This window comes from Schistocerca serialis, chromosome 7, assembly GCF_023864345.2.
Source record: "Schistocerca serialis cubense isolate TAMUIC-IGC-003099 chromosome 7, iqSchSeri2.2, whole genome shotgun sequence".
Lineage (NCBI taxonomy): Eukaryota > Metazoa > Arthropoda > Insecta > Orthoptera > Acrididae > Schistocerca > Schistocerca serialis.
Window position 1 is genome coordinate 272,799,954 of NC_064644.1, and position 24,158 is coordinate 272,824,111.

At 40.5% G+C, this 24,158-nt stretch overlaps 1 protein-coding gene across 1 annotated transcript in view; it reads left to right on the forward strand.

The window, feature by feature from the left end:
* LOC126412668 (probable glutamate receptor) overlaps positions 1–18,003 on the forward strand; it is a 134,676-nt gene extending 116,673 nt beyond the window's left edge. Inside the window, exons 7-8 of the mRNA XM_050082371.1 lie at positions 16,868–17,127; positions 17,214–18,003. Coding sequence (XP_049938328.1) covers positions 16,868–17,127; positions 17,214–17,490 — 537 coding nt within the window. The 3' untranslated portion in view covers positions 17,491–18,003. The remainder of the gene's footprint in view (positions 1–16,867; positions 17,128–17,213) is intronic.
* Positions 18,004–24,158: the final 6,155 nt, after the last annotated feature.

Here is a 24,158-nt window from a genome sequence, read left to right on the forward strand (position 1 = left end):
TTCCACCCAAAAATAGAACACCCACTTTTAAAAACCCACTTTACCCAATCCGAGGCAACGATGTTGTTGACCATGCATCTCGAATTTCTCATGCGAAATGTGAATCCCTCCCGTTTATCTGAGTTATTTTCGTAGGTAGAAGAAATCAGACAATACACACCTCACATAGCTAAAGTGGCCGCCCCCTGTAGCTGAATGGTGTCGGCAGGGTAGCTCAGCGTGTTCGTCAGAGGGTTAGCTGCCCTCTGTAATAAAAGAAACTGAGTTAACCGATCAACGACGAACTTAAACGGGTGTCGTACGTCGTCCGCCCCGAGCAGATGCAACAAACGAAATCGAACAAAATGAGATTAATAATGAAAAAAAAGTGGTCAGCGCGACAGAATGTCACTCCTAAAGGCCCGGGTTCGATTCCCGGATTGGTCGGAGATTTTCTCCGCTCAGGGACTGGGTATTGTGTTGCCCTAATCATCATTTCATCCCCACCGATACGCAAGTCACCAAAGTGGCGTCAAATCGAAAGACTTGCACCCAGCGAACGGCCTACCTAACGGGAGGTCCTAGTGACATGACATTTTTGTTTATCGCTAAAGTATCGTCACTTGTTGTCAAAATCCTGTAGAAGACTATGGCTTAGGCTGTATCCCTCTAAGTATTCTTTCATCCGACAGAAAATATCTTTTCTTGTCTGTCACATTCTGCATCACAGGACTAGAATATTAAACTCATTTTTGACTCTTGATAGAGAGCTAAGATCTACCACTGTCGCAGGACGCCTCCTCACTTCCGGACTCTCTTAAGGTAACCAAATGTCTCACCACATACGAAATATCTTAAGGTAAAAGCACAGTCAAGTTGTAAACATAAGTTTTACACTACGTATCACTTTATAAATTCGGTAACACATTTTATTACGATGGTTGTCTCTCTCTGTATATTGCCGCAACGAAAAAAAAACCACCAAGTGAAGATTCATATCCGTGATGCCCTAGCGCCAACCGCTGTAGCCGAGTTGTTCTAGGCGCTTCAGTCCAAAACCACGCTGCTGCTACGGTCGTAGGTTCGAATCCTGCCTCGGGCATGGATGTGTGTGATGTCCTTAGGTTAGTTAGGTTTAAGTAGTTCTAAGTCTAGGGGACTGATTACCTCAGATATTAAATCCCATAGTGCTTAGAGCGATTTGAACCATTTTGATGCCCTAGCCATCGCCTACACCCGCCAGGCGGCGTGTCACTGATATCAAATTGATAGGCTCATTAATTAAATCGATCATAAGAGTCACTTTGCATGGCGAGTAATTTTTCTTTTTCAGTAGTCGGATTACACTCAACAGGTAGTTCAAATGGGAATCCCTGGAGGGAAGACGATATTCTTTTCGAGGAACACTATTGAGAACCGACATTTGAAGCTGACCACAGAAGGATTCTACCGCCAGCAACAGACATTAGACATAAGTACCGCGCTGTTAAAAACACGATCACAACGACTATGTCACCGTCACCCAGCACAAGAAGTGGTCTCGGTTCTATAGGCACACACGAGAGTCGCAGATAATGTGTAACGCTTTTTGGTAGAAATCGTGTCAGCGATTTGGAATTCAGCCAAAAACTTGCGTAGGATCCCATGGAGATGTCTTTTAATGAATCAGAGGCTGAAACGGTTCTGCGACCGTGTAGGCTGCAGATTCCTCGACTTGCGCCAAAGGTTGGTTGGGTTTCGGGTTCCGCTGTATAGGTCAGGTGTTCACTATACGCAGGAGGCGGCTACAAGGGTAGCAGCGGCTGTGTGGCGTGGACTGGGCGGTTTTTTAGGTTGGAGGGTCTCGGGAAAACACAAGATGGGCTTCAGTCACAAAGGGAGCAGGCTGAACACAGGAAGAACGCAGATACAGGAACCATTGGCGTAACAGTTGTAATTGTCGTAGCTGTGTTGAGAACGTACCAGAGCTCCAAGCGCTAATAGAAAGAACTGATACTCAAATCGTTATAGGCACTGCAAGCTGGCTAAAGTCGGATATAAGCTCAGCCGAAGTTTTTGCGAAGAACCTAACAGTGTTCCGAAAGGATAGGCTAAACACGGTTTGACGGTGGCGTGTTTGTTGCTGTCAAAAGTAGTTTATCTTGTCGCGAAATTGAAGTAGATACTTCCTGTGAGTTAGTATGGGCAGTTGTCATTGTTGGCAACCGGAATAAAATAATAATAGGATCCTTTTACCGACCTCCCAATTCAGATGATACAGTTGCATGAAAGGTTCAAAGAAAACTTGAGTTTGATCTCGAAAACGTACCCGACTCATACGATAATAGTTGGTGGTGACTTTAATTTACCCTCGATATGTTGGCGAAATTACATGTTTAATTCCGGAGGTACGCATAAAATATCATCCGAAATTGTGTTAAACGCATTCTCTGAAAATTATTTCGAGCAGTTAGTTCATGAGCCCACGCGAATAGTTGGTTGAAATGGCTCTGAGCACTATGGGACTCAACTGCTGAGGTCATTAGTCCCCTAGAACTTAGAACTAGTTAAACCTAACTAACCTAAGGACATCACAAACATCCATGCCCGAGGCAGGATTCGAACCTGCGACCGTAGCACACGCGAATAGTAAACGGTTGTGAAAACACACTTGACCTCTTACCAACAAATAATCCTGAGTTAATAACGAGCATCAAAACCGATTCAGGGATTAGTGAACACAGAGTTGTCGTAGCGAGATTGAATACTGTAATCCCCAAATCTACGAAAAATAAGCGAAAAATATACCTATTCAAAAAGCAGATAAAAATTCACTTGACGCCTTCCTGAGAGACAATCTCCACTCATTCCAAATTAATAATATAAGTGTAGACCAGACGTGGCTTAAATTCAAAGAAATAGTATCGGCAGCAATTGAGAGATTTATACCAAATAAATTAACAAACGACTGAGCTGATCCTCCTTGGTACACAAAACGGGTTAGAACACTGTTGCAGAAACGACGAAACAAACATGCCAAATTTAAGCAGACGCAAAATCCCCAGGATTGGCGATCTTTTACAGAAGCTCGAAATTTTGCGCGGACTTCAATGCGAGATGCCTATAACAGTTTCCACAATGAAACGTTGTCTGAAACCTTGCAGAAAACCCAAAGAGATTCTGGTCGTATGTGAAGTATGTTGGCGGCAAGAAACAATCAATGCCTTCTCTGCGCAATAGCAATGGAGATATTATCGAAGACAGTGCTGCCAAAGCAGAGTTACTATACACAGTCTTCCGAAATGCCTTCATAAAAGAAGACGAAGTAAATACTCCAGAATTCGAATCAGGAACAGCTGCCAACATGAGTAACGTAGAAGTAAATAACCTCGGAGTAGTGAAGCAACTTAAATCACATAATAAAAGCAAGTCTTCTGGTCCAGACGGTATACCTATTAGGTTCCTTTCGGAGTATGCTGATGAATTAGCTCCATACTTAACAATCATATACAACCGTTCGCTCGACGAAACATCCGTATCCGAAGACTGGAAAGTTACACAGGTCACACCAATATTCAAGAAAGGTAGTAGGAATAATCCACTAAATTACAGGCCCATATCGTTAACGTCGATATGTTGCAGGGTTTTAGAACATATATTGTGTTCGAACATTATGAATTACCTCGAAGAAAACTGTCTATTGACACACAGTCAAAATGTGTTTAGAAAACATCATTCCTGTGAAACACAACTAGCTCTTTATTCACATGAAGTGTTGAGTGCTATTGAGAAGGGATTTAAGATCGATTCCGTATTTCTGGATTTCCTGAAGGCTTTTGTCACTGTACCACACAAGCGGCTCGTAGTGAAATTGCGTGCATATGGAATATCGTCTCAGTTATGTGACTGGATTTCTGATTTCCTGTCAGAGAGGTCACAGTTCGTAGTAATTGACGGAAAGTCATCGAGTAAAACAGAAGTGATTTCTGGCGTTCCTCAAGGTAGTGTTATAGGCCCTTTGCTGTTCCTTATCTATATAAATGATTTGGGAGACAATCTGAGCGCCGTCTTCGTTTGTTGACAGATGACACTGTCGTTTATCGGCTAATAAAGTCATAAGAAGATCAAAACAAATTGCAAAACGATGTAGAAAAAATATCTGAATGGTGCGAAAAGTGGCAGTAGACCCTGAATAACGAAAAGTGTGAAGTCATCCACATGAGTGCTAAAAGGAACTCGTTAAACTTCGGTTACACGATAAATCAGTCAAATTTAAAGGCCGTAAATTTAACTAAATACCTAGGTATTACAATTACGAACAACTTAAATTGGAAGGAACACATAGAAAATGTTGTGGGGAAGGCTAACCAAGGACTGCGTTTCATTGGCAGGACACTTAGAAAATGTAACAGACCTACTAAGGAGACTGCCTACTCTACGCTTGTCCGTCCTCTTTTAGAATACTGCTGCACGGTGTGGGATCCTTACCAGATAGTACTGACGGACTATATCTTAAAAGTTCAAAGAAAGGCAGCGCGTTTTGTATTATCGCGAAATATGGGAGAGAGTGTAACAGAAATGATACAGGGCTTGGGCTGGAAATCGTTAAAAGAAAGGCGTTTTTCGTTGCGACGGAATCTTCTCACGAAATTCCAATCACCAACTTTCTCCTCCGAATGCGAAAATATTTTGTCGACACCGACCTACATAGGGAGGAACGATCACCAAGCTCGTACGGAAAGATATAGGTGTTTATTCTTTCCGCGTGTTATACGAGTTTGGAATAATAGAGAATTGTGAAGGTGGTTCGATGAACCATCTGCCAGGCACTTAAATGTGATTTGTAGAGTATCCACGTAGATGTAGACGTAGATTACAGCCACTGGCAAATAATGTTCGTGACACTATCATTTCTCGAAAAGAGTCACCTTTTGCGAACCTATTTGCTACTGCAAAACTCCAGCGTGGTTTTGACAATTCATATGTGTCTTGTAACTCTTCCTCTGTCTCTATCTCTGTTTTTCCCCAATTCACGTAACGTTCATCAAATGAAAAAATGTCTTCTACTACATACTTTCTAAACTAGCGTATGTCCGTCCTCATATTTCACGCTATCTCCACGCCTAATTTCATCGAGATCGGTTCAGCAAATTAGTCGTGAAAATGTAACAGACGAAGTTACTTTCGCATTTATAATATTAGTGTGGATAATGTATTTGCTGCAATTCTTGTTGCATATGTCAACGACTGAAATGTTTCCCAAATGACCAGAAATCTTAAAGTAACTGCCAGTCTATGCCAGGAGGTACACAAGTTTCACAGTGGAAGTTTTTGTTCTTATGAAACTTTGCGTAAAAGCTATGTATCTATGTGTTGGTTTTATAACAAACACATAGAACCGCGAACGGTCGCGAAACTCCCTGCTGTGAAAATTGTAACCTTATGACAGCTGGAACGACACCAGCACCCCCTAGCCGCGAGAAAGCGAATTTTAATATTAAGTTTGCTTTTAATTATTTTTCTACTTAAGTAACTAAATAATTATTATAATTATTGCGATCCAAGCATTAGTAATTGATCAAGAGACATGAATGATCGTGAAATAAATGTAAACCAGCCAAATATCACTGAATCACCAACATATGCTACGCCTTACTCATGAAGAAATTCCTCTTTCGAATATGGATGTAATATCGCTTCCTCCACTGAAAAAACAGGAGAATATAAGCACATAGTTCATGCATGAGATGCATATGGATATATTTCTGTTGTTTCCGTTCTTGTATTGATAACCACTTTCCTTGACACATAAGTTTTGTATATAGTCTAATGATTCGCCCTCTCTTACACTTCATTCGACTTTCTAATACTCGAATATTTTCATAAATGTTATTACTTTTGCTTCGAAACGGAATACGTTGACGGTCATCGTCCTTTGTGGTTCAGAGATAGCAACAGTTGCAGAATTGGTTTCTTTTGTGTTTGGAAACAGTTTTCTTGCTTTCATCGTTTTATTATTACATCTGTGTGGTTTTCCTTTCAGCTAAATCTCAGAGTTTCTGCTGTCTAACAGGCATTTTTTGGTTTTAAGAGAAATTTTTTCCCTTTATTGTTATTTCATCTCCCTCGCCACGTATGGGCAGTGGGTGGGGTGTGGGAGGGGGGGGGGCTATCAGCGGAGAAATATACCGCTTTTCAGCCAAGCGAATTATGAAATTTATAATAGGAATGAGTAACAAAATTTGGGAATGTTTTTATATTTTAAACTAAAAACCAAAGACAAAGAGTTTAAAAAAACGAAAATACGTATACATACATTTTAAAAACACATTGCAGAAAGGTGAAATTGCTTTGATAAAAACCACTGACGCACTGCACTTTCACTTGAAATCTGAAGGACCTGCACTGAGTGAGAAGTGTTATCAGAGGAGAGAGTATGTTCCATAGGGTTGAGGGGTGTGGCTAAAAAGATAGTAACTGACACATTATTGCCATGTGTTTGTTGCACGCTTCTTTCGGCATTATTATTAAAATAGTACTGATCGCTTTTCCCATTTTCTATAATAACGCAATATTTCAAAGCAATGCAAATTTTACCAATAAAAATTAATCCTCCTATAAGAAAGGTTTATTTAAAAAAGAAACATTTTAGCACTGCTGGTATGACTAATTGATGTTTCGATTATTTACAGTTATTAGTAAAAAATAAAAATTCCTGTTATAAACCGAAACCATGAAAATACCGAAAAATACCGGTTATTCAGAACTAAAATAGCGGTATCGGTTTTAACTGGTCGGTTTTTCCCGTCCCTAGCATAAAGTTGCAAAGGCGTTTCAATCAAGTGTCGCCAATTGTTTCGCTAAGGGGCTACTATTCGAACTGCAGACTAAGTTTCACACAGTGTGCAAAATATGAGTATACAAATTTGTGGAGTTAACGAAGGAGATAATAATTATTTAAATAAAAACTTTTTATTATAACAAATTTTTGAAATGGACTACGACGCATAAAATAATTTCTCCTAGTCCCATACACATTCCTAACCCCATACAGAGAGCACTGATAATTTGTACTTGTAAATTTTTAATAGGTATGAAATGGATACTTGTAGAATTTAAAACAAACAATGCTGGGCGCATGCAGTAGATAATTGTAAGGATGTCAACTATTCATGTGTCAATAATGTATATCCTGGATACACAATTGATGCATCAATAGTTCACATCCTTACTAATATCTATTACGTGAACAACTATTCATGCATCAATTATGTATTTCCTGGATACATAATTGATGCATGAATAGTTCGCGTCCTTACTACACACATCAAAAACAGTTTTGCATCACCCCGGTTTCCAGAACTCCTGAAGACAGACGTTGACTGTGGATATTGTATCGCAGACACAGTCCCTTTGACTGTTCAGAGATGTCACTAAACCCGCCCAAAGACGTAAACAACCATGGACGAGCGGCACTTATTAGATGGAGGGTGTCCAACAACTGATCAGTTCCAGTCAGTCCACCAGGAAGGAGGTACACAGCTCGTGTTATCTGTAGTTCAATCGTGTCTAAACAGTCAATACCGCGATTCAATCGCGTCCGCATTGTTACTTTGTGCCAGGAAGGGCTCTCAGCAAGGAAAGTGTCCAGGCGTCTCGGAGTGAGCCAAAGCGATGCTGTTCAGAAATGGCGGAGATACAGAGAGACGGGAAATGTCGATGACTTGCCTCGCTCAGGCCGACCAAAGGCTACTACTACTGCAGTGGATGAGCGCTACCTATGGATTATGGCTCGGAGGAACCCTGATAGCAACGCCACCATGTTGAATAATGCTTTTCGTGCAGCCACAGGACGTCGTGTTACGATTCAAACTGTACCCAATAGGATGCATGATGCGCAACTTCACTCCAGACATCTATGGCGAGGTCCATCTTTGCAACCACGACACCATGCAGCGCACGGTACAGATGGGCCCAACAACATGCCGAATGGACCGCTCAGGACTGGCATCACGTTCTCTTCAGCGATGAGTGTCGCATATGTATTCAACGAGACAATCGTCGGAGACGTGTTTGGAGGCAACCCGGTCAGGCTGAACGCCTTAGACATACAGTTCAGCGAGTGCAGCAAGGTGAATGTTTCCTGCTGTTTTGGGGCGGCATTGTGGGGGGCCGACGTATGCCGTTGGTGGTCACGGAAGGCGCCTTAACGACTGTACGATACGTGAATGCCGTCCTCCGACCGATAGTGCAACAATATCGGCAGCATATTGGCAAGGCATCCGTCTTCATGGACAACAATTCGCGCTCTCATCGTGCATACCTTGTGAATGACTTCCTTCAGGATAACGACATAGCTCGACTAGAATGGCCAGCATGTTTTCCAGACGTGAACCCTATCGAACATGCCTGGGACAGACTGAATAGGGCTGTTTATGGACGACGTGACCCACCAACCACTCTGAGGGATCTACGCCGAATCGCCGTTGAGAAGTGGGATAATCTATACCAACAGTGCCTTGATGAACTTGTGGATAGTATGCCACGACGAATTCAGGCATGCATCAATGCAAGAGGACGTGCTACTGGGTATTAGAGGTACCGGCGTGCACAGCAATCTGGGCTACCACCTCTGAAGGTCTCGCTGTATGGTGGTACAACATGCAAAATGTGGCTTTCATGAGCAATAAAAAGGGCGGAAACGATGGTTATGTTTATCTCTATTCCACTTTTCTGTACAGGTTCCCAAACTCACGGAACCGAGATCATGCAAAACTTTTTTTGATATGTGTATTATGTAATGCATGCGCCCCACATTTTTCGTTTTAAATTCTACAAGTATTATCATCACAAGTACAAGTTATCAGGACTCTCTGTATGAGGTTAGGAATCTGTATAGGGCTAGAAGAAATTATTTTATACTTCTTAGTCCGCTTCAAAAACGAGTTATGATAAAAAGATTTTATTTAAATAATCATTATCTCCTCTACTAACTCCACAAATCTTTATATTCATTATTTACACACGGCGTAAAACAGTCTGTAGTATCGAATAGCTGTCTATTAGCGAAACAATTGGCGACACTTGATTGAAACGCCTTTGCAACTTTATGCTAGGGACGGGAAAAACCGACCGGTTAAAACCGATACCACTATTTTAGTTCCGAATAACCGGTATTTTTCGGTACTTGCATGGTCTCGGTTATAACAAGGTTTTATATTTTTTGCTAATAACCGCGTAAATAATCAAACATCAATTAGCCACACCAGCAGTGCAAAAATGTTTCTTTTTTTAATAATCCTTTCTTAAAGAACGGTTCATTTTTATTGGTACAATTTGCATTGCTTTGAAATATTATGTTATTACAGAGAATGGGAATAGCGATCAGTACTATCTTATAACAATGCCAACAGAAACATGCAACAAACACGTGACAGTAATGTACCCTTTAGCATGTAGTATGGCCTAGTAGATCGTACGTTTGTATGTGCAGTGCGCACATGTGGCTTACACTGAAGAGCCAAAGAAACTGGTACACCAGCCTAATATCGTGTAGGCCCCCCGCGAGCACGCAGAAGTGCAGCAACACGACGTGCCATTGACTCGAGTGATGTCTGAAGTAGTGTTGGAGAGAACTGACACCATGAATCCTGGAGGGCTGTCCGTAAATCCGTAAGAGTACGACTGAGTCGAAACCTCTTCTGGACAGCACGTTGCAAAGCATCCAGGATATGCTCAATGATGTTAATGTCTCGGGAGTTTGGGGGCCATCGGAAGCGTTTACACTCAGAAGAGTGTTCCTGGAGCGACTCGGTAGCAATTCTGGACGTGTGGGGTGTCGCATTGTCCTGCTGGAATTGCCGAAGTCCGTCGGAATTCACTATGGATATGAATGGTTGCAGGTGACCAGACAGAATGCTTACATATTTGTCATTTGTCAGAGTTCGTATCTGGAAGTATCAGGGGTCCCATATCACTCCAACTGTACACGCCCCACACCATTACAGAGCCTCCACCAGCTTGAACAGTTCCCTGCTGACAAGCAGCCTCCTTGGTTTCATGAGGTTTTCTCCATACCCGTACACGTCCATCGGCCTGATACAATTTGAAACGAGATTCGTCCGACCAGATAACTTGTTTCCAGTCATCAACACTCCAGTGCCAGTGCTGACGGGTCCAGGGAAGGCGTAAAGCTTTGTGTCGTGCAGTCATCAAGGGTACACGGGTGCGCCTTCGGCTCCGAAAGCCCATATCGATGATGTTTCGTTGAATGGTTCACGCGCTAACTTGGTTATGGCCCAGAATGGAAATCTGCAGCAATCTGCGGAAGGGTTGCACTTCTGTCACGTTCTCTTCAGTCGTCGTTGCTCCCGTTCTTCCAGGATCTTTTTCCGGCCGCAGCGATGTCAGAGATCTGATGTTTTACCGGATTTCTGAAGTGCGGCACCAGTGAAGTACAATACTCCACTTGCTTTAAATGAGTAAAAAAGGCAGAAGCCACAAGATACTTGGGACATAATATAAGGATAATTCTTTAAAAAAATCTTAATTATTCATAGTTATAATAAAATAGCAAGCAGCTAATCTGCTGCCCGCGTGTACATAACATGCGTTTATCTGCTCGCAGCCCTTGAAAACGGCCAAATTAACATGGAGTTCTTCACTTCCAGTTTCACCCTTTAACACTTGACTATTCCTAATGTCCAAATAGTGCTATGATCTCCGATTACAATATGATTTTTGAGCAGCGTTTTAAAAAAAATAGAATCAGTATGAGGATACTGCTATTTTTTATTCTATTCAACCACTTATATCTTTTCTAGAAACGCAGCAAACAGTGGATGGACTACGTTTTCTACACAAATCACGTCAGAACACTGCTGCAGAAGCAACGATAAAAGCATGCCAAATTCAGAAGAACGCAAAATCCCCAACACTGGCTAAGTTTCACGGAAGCTCGAAATTTAGTGCGGACGTCAATGCGAGATGCTTTTAATAGTTTAATATTGTCTCAAAATATGGTAGAAAACCCAAAGAGATTCTGTTCGTATGTAAAGTACACTAATGGCAAAAAACAGTCAATACTGTCACTGCGCGATAGCGACGGAAATGTTACCGATGATGGTGTCACTAAAGCGGAGTTACTAAATACAGTTTTCTGTAATTCCTGACCAAAGAAGACGAAGCAAATATTCCAGAATTCGAAACCAGAACAGCTGTTAGCATGAGTGACATAAAAGTAGATATCTTAGGTGCTTCGAAACAACTCAAATCACTTAAGAAAGGCAAGTCTTCCGGTCGAGATGGTATACCAATCAGGTTCCTCTCAGCGTATACAGACAAAATAGCGCCTTTCTTGGCAATCATATACAACCGCTCATATGACGAAAGGTCTGTTCCTAAAGACTGGAAAGTAGCACAGGTCACACCAATATTGAAGAAGGGAAATAGGAGTAACCCATTGAATTACAGACCCATATCACTGACGTCAATTTGCAGTAGGATTTTGGAGCATATACTGTACTCGAACATTATAAATCACCTTGAAGAAAATGACTTATTGACACATAACCAACACGGATTCAGAAAATATCGTTCTTGTGCAACATTTATTCCCATGAAGTAATGAATGCTGTCGCCAAGGATCTCAGATCGATTCCATATTCCTAGATTTCCAGAAGGCTTTTGATACCGTTCCTCACAATCGACTATTAATCAAATTGCGTGCATAAGGAGTATCGTCTCAGTTGTGTGACTAGATTCGTGATTTCCTCTCAGAGAGGTCATAGTTCGTAGTGATAGACGGTAAATCATCGAGTAGAACAGAAGTGATATCGGGCATTCCGCAAGGTAGTGTCATAGACCCTCCGCTGTTCCTGATTTATATAAATGATCTAGGTGATAATCTGGGCAGCCCCCTTAGATTGTTTGCAGATGACGCTGTAATTTACCGTCTAGTAAAATCATCAGACGATCAATTCCAATAACAAATGATCTAGAGAGAATTCCTGTATGGTGCGAAAACTGGCAATAAGCACTAAATAAAGAAAGTGTGAGGTCATCCACATGGGTACTAAAAGAAATTCGATAAATTTTGGCTATACGGTAAATCACACAAATCTAAGGGCTGTCAGTTCGACTAAATACCTAGGGATTACAATTACGAGCAACTTAAATTAGAAAGACCACATAGATATTATTGTGGGGAAGGCGAAACAAAGACTGCGCATTGTTGGCAGAGCACTTAGAAGATGCGACAAACACACTAAAGAGACAGCCTACATTACACTTGTCCGTCCTCTTCTGGAATATTGCTGCGCAATATGGGATCCTTACCAGGTAGGATTGACAGAGGACATCGAAAAAGTGCAAAGAAGGGCAGCTCGTTTCGTGTTATCGCGCAATAGGGGTGAGAGTGTCACTGATATGATACGCGTGTTGGGGTGGCAGTCACTGAAGCAAAGGCGGTTTTCTTTGCGGCGAGTTCTATTTACGAATTTCAATCAGCAACTTTCTATTCCGAAGGCGTAAATATTTTTTGACACCCACCTATGTAGAGAGAAATGATCATCATAATAAAATAAGAGAAATCAGAGCTCGAACAGAAAGATGTAGGTGTTCCTTTTTCCCACGTGCGATTCGAGAGTGGAATGGTAGAGAAGTAATATGAAAATGGTTCGATGAACCCTCTGCCAGGAACTTAAGTGTGAATTGCAGAGTAACCATGTAGATGTAAATGTAGATGTATTTGCATATTTAATTTAATATATTTATTATATGTGTTTTGAAGTTAATGGAGTCAAAATTTTTAAAACTTCGTTCGATTTATGCGTTTATTACAGGAAATAATAGGAATCAAGAACCTAAAATCGGTTATTTCAGAACTTGTTTATTTTGACCTTTTTAACAGTACGGTTAAACTGGCATTGAAAAAAACTGATGTAACCGAAAACCGATTGTTCCAGTGCTATCCGACTCCTCTGTTGCATACTACTATAGAATAACACAAATGTCGCTTGATTTCAGTAGCGTCACTATTTGGTGAAAGTTTTGTTTTTACTGTAAATAGTATTTTCCGTGTAACACTTTCAAGATGTGAGTTCGACTGAGTGAATAATGATAAATTGATCCCACACTTTGGAGTAGTCAAATTGGGATCTCGGTACGTTGTTCCTTCAAGCCTTTTCTGGCGAATGTTGGAATTGTTCCTTAACAATAACACGGATTTGTCGGCTACAATGTCAGAAACTGTGTTGCCGCTACGTCTGTAGCTCTCATGATCCAAGAGTGGACCGACGTTTCAGTCCTAAAACTAAAATGGCTACATCTGCTAGGAACATGTATTACCACGGGACTTCAAAAATTAGGTTACACATTACTATAACAGGCCAAGTAATTTTTGTTGAATGCTGCACTGCACTTCTAACAAGGGAAAGTCCCCATCGCACTTCACTCAGATTTAGTGGTAAGATGGTCCAGTGGATAGCCCGTCACAAACCGATGAAAAAAAAAAAAAAGCAAAATAGAAACAGTGAATGGTCCAAGTACGGGGAGTACAACATAGAGCAATATGGAACAGCCAAGGCGTGTGGTGTTGGACTCCCAAACACGGGCGCTTCTAGAAGTCGATCAAGGAACGGAGCTAATGGGGGGGGGGGGGGGGGGAGGGGGAGGGAATGGTATATCCCTTATCGCTTAACAAAAGGAAAGTTTGGGTCCTCCACTGACAAACTGGTGAAATTTGGTGTTGCTTAAAGTAGTTTCTGGTAACTGTTTTGGAGTTCATGGTAAAAAATGTGTATTAATAAAAAAAGACGCCCATTTTACGTTAAATGATATTTGTTGGTTTGGGTAGAAAGCTATGTACCGCTCTTATTCTTTTGTTAAAATGTGTCTGAACTACATTGCAACCTATATTGCTACATAATTATAAAAAAAAATTGAATCTGTTGGAGTAATATAATCGCTGATTTCTGAAGTCCTTTTATCCAGTGGAATGTGATACTCCATTGGAGGGTCGGTGGGTGGGGGGAGGGGGACTATAGCCCCCATAGCACCTTCCTTACCACCGCCTCTGCTCCCAAGTTGGCGAACCCTGTTCAAAGTTCTCTCATACCGTTTCTTTCGCTGTTCGCTGTATTCAGATTTGCGTCTGTATCCTGTTGTTAAGTCCGTTTGCAACAGCGTGGTGTAAGGAAGGGGCCTATAATGAAAGTCGATTCTGGACAACTACTCTATTAGCAGCCTAAAGGATGTGACTTTCGAATGGGAAACGCAACCGTTTGATGACAAGGCGAAAAGTCAACCAACTCCTCCACCGGAAAACACGTCTGGCGTGTCATACACGACATTAGTGACTGTCGTATGATAGGAATCTCTTACAGACGCACCTAATTTGTAAGCTTGGTGAGTGAGTGAGGTATGCCTCCTTGCTCGATTTAGGAGTTAGTTTGTCACATAAGCTGCAACAGATGAATGCAACGGTTTCTCTGTGCTCTGCAAAAACGTATGTTTTTAACGTTTAAGTTGCGCTCCGTTATGGAAGTTTCGACTCTTGAATTCCTTTGTTGTAACATAGTTCACATCCGTTTATTTGGCGTTTTCATTTTATGATTCTATCCACTAACAACAGCGTTCATAAGGTTGTGCATAATTATAGGTTGTGTATAATTATAAGTTGGTTGGGCTTTTGAGTCACGCTGGCTCAAATTACGCGTGTATATTGGGTTTTCGGCAGCGCGTACGGTTTGGACTACGTGTGGTACACTCGGCATTCGGTAGTACATACGAGCAATGTCTACGGCATTCCTCCTACATCAGCACACCAATAAGAAGACCAACTTTATACATAAATCTGAGGGTGGGGGGGGGGGGGGGTTGCGTTGAGAAGTTTCCCTTGTAAGTGACATAAATACATGACACTATTTTTCAACGCACTCACAGAGTCTCTGTAAACGACAGTCGAAACGTTCTACCAATCGTGCAGTTCCTCGAAGATAGAATTCTGCTCCTTGCCGACGGAGACATTCGAGAACCGCTTTGTGAACATTCTCATCGTTGGTAAATCTGCGACTGCTGTGAAGCAGCTCTTCGATTGCATGGTCAGTGTAGTCTTTGGTCGATCTCGATGGCCTTCCATCCCGATCGGCATCAATCGTCTTTGAGCGGTCATGCTGACATTGTTTGAAACATTTGACTACAGGTTGACGCGATATTGCTTTTGGTCCACATGACTCGAGAATTTCATAATGAATCTGTGCTTAATTTAGGTATTTTCCGTACAAGAATCGTACTGTTCCTCGTACTTCAGCCTTGGAGTGCGTTTCCAGGTGCCACGCCACTTCATTCCCACACTGCCATGCACCTGTTGTTTGTATCACGGCAGAACTGTGTCTGCCTAGCAACTAGGAAAAGGAAAAACTGACCAGTTAAAAACGATACCGGTATTTTAGTTCTGAATAACCGGTATTTGTCTGATCTCGGCTGTAACAGGTATTCTTCATTTTTTACTACTAAGCGGGTAAGAAAACCGAAATATCAGTTAGCCATAGCAGTACTGCTACAACTTTTTGGTTTTTAAGTAAACTTTTTTCAAAAATGAGTAATTTTTATTCATAATTTTTGTATAGCTTTGAAATATTGCGTCATTATAGAAAATGGGAAAAGCGATGAATGCTGTTTTAATAACAATGACAACAGAAACAAACAACAAACACATGACGTAAGACCTGGTACAACATTGCTGAAAAATAAGGTGCCTATTGTCACATGGCGTGGCCTGTTTGATGCTACGTGTGTGCATGCACTGTGAAAGACCTGCCCCATCTGGTCAGTAGGTGTTTCCCGCGATTGTCGTCGGACTTCTCTAGTCTGGAGTATTTTACGAAGTGCTGTATCAGCGAAGAACAGTGTCCCATTTGCCCTAAAATATTAAGAACGGTATGAGCCACAACAAACTTGAGACATCACATAAGGAGTAATCTTAAAAATTTAACAATTCATTCATAGTTTGTAATAAAAATAGAATTTAGTGAATCTGTTGCCTGTGTCTACATAATATGCCTGTATCTGCTTGTATCTTTCTAAAATCGACAGCTTAACATGAAAATAATAGTTCTTCGACCTCAGTTTTCATCCGTTAGCATTGACTATTCGTAGTGCCCAAATAGTGCAATTATAATTACGTCACGAATTTTGAGCAGAGTTTCAAAAAATTAGAATTTGTAGGAGAATACTGGTAATTTTTTGTATTATACAGCCACTTGTCATTTTTCGAGAAAAGCAGCGAACGGTGGATATTTTGTTTCTATGTATCATGAAACTGAGGGAGTCAAAAGTTTTTAATCTTTGTTAGTTTTCTACGTTTACTACAGGATAAACTGAAAATCAATTATTTCAGACACTGGTTATTTTGAGCGGTGTTAACACTCAGGTTACACCGCCATCGAACAAAACCGACATAACTTAAAACCGGTCGTTTCAGCGATGGCCGCTACACCTACAGGCAACCCGGAATATGTACTCTCTTTTAAAATACGAAAACTATTAGCGCCTTTGAGAAGAGAGTGGCTGTGTTCACATTTATGATGATCATGGAAGACAGTTTGTTAATTTATTTCAGCGAGAGAATGTAACAGTTATTCCTCAGGACTTAAAGCCTAAAATGTTCTACTGTATAATAACTGGGTCACATTTGCTTCCAATTTTTTTGTGATTTGGGATAAAATGTAGCAATGGAAACGAAGCATTTTTTGACTATCTCGTAATTATATTCATTTTAAACTACTATAAAAGCTGAAATATATCCAATTTGAAGTGTAATTTAGGCTAGAAATTCTCACGAAAAATCAGTTCGCCTTTGCAAATAAAGTATAAAAACTTTCATTTCACAGTTTGTTTTCTTTTTCAGTATGCATCAGAGGGAATCCTACAAACCATTAACAACGAGATGATTCAGCCAAAATATTTTTATCTTCCCGTCACCATTAACGAAGGGCTGTTGCACATGTGCAACTGGAAGAAGACTTGTTTTGTGTCAGAGAGGAATTCCGTACGGTGCTCGCAGCAACACCCTTGTGACGCCATTGAAATTTCAGTCTCGATGTCATCCGTCTATTTGGGCTTTGCACTCAGAAAACAGAGCCCTTTCACACGTATCATCAGTTACAAGTAAATCACAACATATTCAAGTTTTTTTCTATAGAAAATGGGTCATAATGCAATTAAATACTTAACGACAAACTGTGTTGTTTCAGAATGGAGAAACTGCGAACGAGCGGTATTCTGAAGAGACTTAAATCGACGTCTTGTAATCCAGCGCAGCCAGATCAGGGCAGTAATTTCAAACGAGTGCAGTTCAAAAACGCAGCACCTCTGTTAGCAATAATGTTCTTTGCTATTATTGTTTCATTTGTACTGGTGCTATGGGAAAGAGTATTATTCCGGTACACTCACAAAACACATCATACCTCCCACCGTAAGTTCAAAAAATGCAGGAAGAGGGTCACACATATGCCTAAGTATTTACCGTAGTCAAGGAAACTTTGATCATTGGCAGTGTAGTTCATATCATGAGGGTAAACATGGTTCTTTTCTTTTTGCTTGCTACCAACTACTTTCTAAGATCTCCCTTGTTCCCACTTCTTTCTCACTATACTCCCTTTCTCAGGAACGATCTATATATATATCGTTCCTGAGCCCAATAACGCCAGACCCACGAACCACATTCTTCACCGTCTAACTCCTCTTCTTTGCCTTGCATAAACGACTGTCAATTTTTCTAATCCATACAGTCAAAATCAAGTTTATATAAATTAATTTAAATTGTTATGCATGATTTGGAGTAATTCAAATAACTTTCTTTCACATTAATGCTATTGTTTTTAAGAAACATTTATTTTCAAAGTGTTCATTTAATTAACTATTGTTTCCAAATTGCAATTCATAGATATGTGTAAATGTTGGCTAGTTTTACACATTTTTGAGCTTAATAAAGCACTCTTAATTTTCAATTCCTGCAGTAATCCTTATATATAATTCAAATTTATGGTCTTACTTTGGATCTCACGTTTCTTACTAGTGTAACAATGAGTTATGCGCTTGCTAAGGCTTTTGAACTGTATTAGTGTCCAGTTTTTAGATACTGAAGTTTTACTCCATATATTTATTACATTTAAACAATACTGTTTCTTTGTACTGAATAATATTTACTCATCTTGTATAATAACATTTAGAGAGTATTCGTATATAATTTCAGCATCATATTCAACATTTGCTAGTTCATACACTACTATCTTATAAAATAGATGCTATGAAGTTAGGTAAATTTCTGGATTCAGTTATTTTTAATCAAATTATTTGTTTTATTAATATAATAATAATAAATGCATGTGGCTCAGTTGCCTGGTGCAAGTCTTTGAGTTAGACGCCTCTTCAGTGACTTACGTGTTCCAAGTCTACCTCAGTTATCCAACCATGGAGAGCAGACTTACAGTTTAGCATGGAATCCAAACCATGAGTTGTTTTTGGTGGATCTTCACATAACTGAGAGGTGAGTGGTAGATTAAAGACAAACTGAAGAAATCCGTGGTCTGACTGGGATTCAACCTCGTGATCTTTTGGTTTCCAGGAATGTGCTGTACCGCTAAATCACCACACCTGTCTTATTAGCTGTCTCATATACGTTAATAACTACTGTTTAAACATGGCCTACATCCTACAGCAGTATTTCTCCAACTTTTTCATTGGGAACATCTTTCGTCTAGATGCATTTCTTCATCACTGACACACAGTTTTAAATATAGTTAGTACTATCAGTGCACACAACCAACCAACACTCAAGTTTCTACACGTCCTTTTCAGTATGAACAACACCCAAACAAATCTCTTAATGAAACCGTGATCGTGTAAATTCTTACACGTCAAAAATATTTGAGAAGAGATATTTCAAACATACACTGAAGCGCCAAAAAAACTGGTATAGGCATGCATATTCAAATCCAGAGGTATGTAAACAGGCAGGATGCGATCGGCAACACCTATCTAAGACAATAAGTGTCTGGTACAGTTGTTAAATCGTTCACTGCTGCTCAATGGCAGGTTATCAAGATTTATGTGATTTCGAACGTGGTGTTATAGTCGGCGCACGAGCGATGGGACAAACATCCCCGAGATAGCGATGAAGTGGGGATTTTCCCGTACGACCATTCACGAGTGTATATCAGGAATCCGGTGACACATCAGATCTCCGACATCGCTACAGCTGGAAAAGATCCTGCAAGAATGAGACCAACGACGAGAGAAGAGAATCGTTCAACGTGACACAAGTGCAACCCTTCCGCAAATTGCTCCAGATTTCATTGTTGAGCCATCAACAAATGTCCTCGAGGGAACCATTGAAAGAAACATCATCGATATGGGCTTTCGGAGCCGAAGGCCTACTCGTGTACCCGTGATGACTGCACGACACAAAGGTTTACGCCTCGCCTGGGCCCGTCAATACCGATATTGGACTGTTGATGACTGGAAACATGTTGCCTGGTCGGACGAGTCCCGTTTCAAATTTTATCGAGCGGATGGACGTGTACGGGTATGGAGACAACCTCATGAATCCATGGACCCTGTATGTCAGTAGGGGACTGTTCAAGCTGGTGGAGGCTCTGTAATGGTGTGATGCATGCGCAGTTGGAATGATATGGGACCCCTGATACGTCTAGATATGAATCTGACAGGTGACGCGTACATAAGCATCCTGTGTGATCACCTGCATCCATTCATGTCCATCGCGCATTCCGACGGACTTCGGCAATTACAGAAGGACAATGCGACGTCCCACACGTCCAGAATTGCTACAGAGTGGCTCCAGGAACACTCTTCTGAGTTTAAACGCTTCCGCTGGCTCCCAGACTCCCCGGGCATGAACATTATTGAGCATATCCGCGATGCTTTGCAACGTGCCGTTCAGAAGAGATCTCCACCCTGTCATATTCTTACAGATTTACGGACAGCCCTGCAGGATTCATGGTGTCAGTTCCCTCCAGCACTACTTCAGACACTAGTCGAGTTGCGGCAGTTCTGTGTGCCCACGGGGGCCCTACACGATATTGGGCAGGTGTACCAATTTCTTTCGTTCTTCAGAGTATATAGTTACAGAACTTCACATTAATGCTATTTTTTGTTTTGTTTTAAACTACACGTACATTTTTACCCACATTTTTTTTATTTTCTTAATCTCGCAGATATCGCACTATTCAGCAAATGATCCAGTGACTGGCTTCGATTAGTCATGCAACTCTTGGGATAGTCTCGTTTTGGTGCCGCTAAAGCGAGTTTCCATCCTTGGTGTGCCGTCCAGGCCTTTAGTCAATCTGGAATGCTGGTGGCTGTATGCGCCGTGTGTATCTGGAGAGTGCACTGTGTTCGTGAATTTGAAATGAGACAGCTAGGAGGCGACGTCTGCAATGTTGGAGATTTCGTAGAGGAACACTTGAGCTATTTTGACGTCGTTGTTCATAGGCGATGCTGAGATCATTTTAGTCATTTGACACAAATGTTTGTACACTTATTTTGCAATCATTCTACGTGCAAAACTTATAGTGAACTGAAACGTAATTTGGTATACAGGCGCATGGTATCACGAAGTCTCAGAGAACGCTCTTTTTTCGTAAACTGGAAGCTGATTATGAGATCAAGTTGTGTTTATTCCATCCCCTGTGTTATACACTCAGTGTTATCATCCTCTGCTGCGTTAAGATTAGTTTACTTTTTCATTAGAAGATGTGCGTAGAAAACATACAATTTCATGGCTTTTACTGTAACTTCAGTTTAAGTCTCAACTACTGAGATCCATGTGGTTTATATTATTTGTCAAATGAATCTGAGAACAGTATAGTAACTATATTCAGCATTCCTGCTAATTGTTTCTGCTCTTCCTAGCCATCCCTTTGTTATGGCTCATAAAACAGATGCACACTTAGCGAGACGCCTTTTTGTTGACACATGTTGCTAAGGTTTCTCTTTGTGCCATCAATGATACATCAGTGTGAGAATAATCAAATACTTCAGTCGTACAGAATTCTTTCTTATCGTTAAGAGTAACTATCCCTCTCTGTGCATGAGTAATTTACAGGTTCATAAAGGTAAGTATGGACGCTGTATCCTGATTTCTGACTGCTGTGGTAAACTATGCAGTGTGTATACTCGTGTAACAACGACAGATGTAGTGTACTATATGGTAGCGAGCCTTTCTCACATTTTCACTAGTGTGTGTAGATTTTGGTCTGATGAAGTGAGACATGTTTCATATGATTCATTTCTATGTCAGAAGGAGCCTAAATCCAATCTCACTGATTATTGTCCTACTGGGGCAGTAAAAACTTCTAAAAATTGTTTTCCAAACGTGTCATCTGATCAGATATGTTATGCTCAATCAAATGAAATCATACTTGCTGTCATCGATAAAACCGTTGGTACATGAAAACGTTTCAGATGAATTAATTTCCCTGTTATCTTCCAAAGGGTTAATTCTTTTGTTTACTCACTAACGCTTCTCGATGAATAATGCCAAGACGTCAAGTTGTAGAACAATTGCTAGCAGATTTATCTTTAACATTGTAAGGGATCCGTGGTCCCACGAACATAGATGCTAGTATCCGACACCCAGGTCGATAGTAGACAGGATTCGATTGTCGAGCGCTGCAGGAGGCAGTGAGACGAGTGTCGAGTGCGGAGTAGTAGTAGAGAGTGTCGAGAGAGCGGTGGTGCTGGACAGACAGGCAAGAATGGTGGTCAAGTGAGTTGTAAACGTTAATATTCACCGGAGTATGACGAGTGAGCACGTCCCCCTGATCGTCGTGGGGTTGACCCTCACTAATACCGATTCGCGAGTGATATGAAACAGAAAGTGACAAGTGCCGAATTACGTGTTTCGCGTCGGCCAGCAACAACCATGGATTGCAGTGAGGATTGTTGTGAATGTTAACCAACATCATTACGTTTGACGAAGTACTTAAAAGCCACAATCAATAAAAAGATATAACCGCAATTAGGCGTGTAAGGCGTCCCTATGTCCATCAAAACCTAATGAACTACCTGTATACATAATTAAGTTTGTACAGAACTTTTAGAACGCGTGTCCTACTCGTACTAGTCCGATATTCTAAAATTTCATCTGCTAATTTTGGCCTAGTACTATTTCATTTAGTCTTGGTAATACAAAATGCAGCCTACAGCCTTTGGTTTTTCAGGCTTTACTATTAACTGGGCTGCTTCATAAGATAGTCTTCATGAATGGAATTCAATAAACTGTTTTTTTTTAAATTTCCTTTTATTTCAGTAGCTTCCCCCCAAAAGACACAGTTTTATTGGCATATTCTGTAAGTGGTATCCTTTTAATTTTGCGGGTTTCATGCTTTCACTCGTTAAGCGTTAATTATAAATTAACAACACAGGTCTGTCTTCAGTATTTGCGGATCTAAAAGCAAATCAATGTTGCAAAAACATATGCATTTTCACCTGTTGAAAGTGAAGGCGCTGTGTCTGCAGTTGTATCTATCTGCACTCATCTGTTAGCCAGATAAGTCCGATACTGCAGGAATCTGGGTTCAGCAACCTATTGTCTTGATCGGTGACAAATCTAACCGCTTTTTCATTGTTAAGATATTTTAAATTGTTTGTGTCTCTGAAAGAATGGCAGCTGGTAACATAACTCAGTTCACTCGTTCATTTCCGACTTTTTACAACGAAACACGGTACGATATTAGACTACATTGCATAGAATAATGCACAGTCATTCAAAAGTATCCGAACGACCTGAATTGCATTTCACCTGATTCGCATGCAACCGGCATAACGCAGCTGTCTAACAGGTCCTCTAATCGCTCTTTGGCAAAGTCGTTTGACTATTGAAAATGGTTCCAACAAATCACCATTAGAAAACACTGCTCTGTCTCGCAATAACTCATGATGTAAAGTAATACCACGATACTGAAAATATCAGGGAACACGTTATCACAGGTAAGAGTGTCGTTAAGGCTTGTAAGTTTACATTTATTACAATAAATGACATACCCGAAATGTTACCACTCTTATTATTACGGCAGATAGGTAATGCACGTAGTAAGTTCGTCGTATTCATGATTTCCTCTGCAAAGTAACATACAGTACTTATTATTTAACACAAAATGACATTAAAAATTTAAGTTATTCACGAGTTGCTAGTTGAGAATATGTATGCACTTCAAATGACACAACGAACCGTCTCGTTCTGCATATGGATTCAAACCCAGGTCAGGCAGACTAAGCAAAGATTTCGTGACTGACGCAAACTAACAGTCATTCCTGATTAGGCATACAGAGAGTGATATACCTCGATTTTAGGCAGTATTAGTTAGCAAATATCAACTTTAAATTACATAACGCAAACATTTTTAACGGATGCGTATTCCTCCCCAGCATCTCTTGTCCCTGTTAACGAACTACGAGAGATGTTGAATATTGCTTCTTCACAAGTAACTTACTTGAAATGCCGTGAGGTAAAGCTTTGTGTTGGACAGGGATTCGAACCCAGAACCTAAACGGATTGATATCGAAACACAAACAACTGTGACATATCGGATTTTCTCGGCAGTAGCTAGATGTTTTAACTGAAATGACGAGACGAAACATTAATTTTTTCCTTCCCAGGACTCCAACCCGGCACCTATCGCTGTTATATTCTAGAGAAAACGAACGTTAAATATGGGTTTGTTACATCAGCAGCGACATGTGAGTATGTTTGAACTTACGAAAACTGTGCACTGTATTATAAGAAATGAAATAAAACTAACCACGATAAACTTCCGACGAAAGTCTGTTTTAATAAAACTGAGTATCTGTACACAAGCATGCCTCTATCGACACGAATTAGTAAAATACTACTCACTTAGATTTTGATTGTGTCTGTGTTTAATTGGTATGCTGTGTCATACTCAAGAGGTATGCAAATGTGGCATATTTATTCGTCTATGTTCTTATTTATTTTGTTTATATCCAATATATACTATTCATGAAGAAATTGGTTAAATATTTACTGTGTTTTAGAAAGCACAGAGACATTAGGTTACTGGCCTATCTTTTGTTGCTATTCCTTTGATATATGTTTATTCAGTTTGCTTATGTATTTAATAAAGTGTATTAGGGCGTGTTTATGGTCCAGCCGTAGG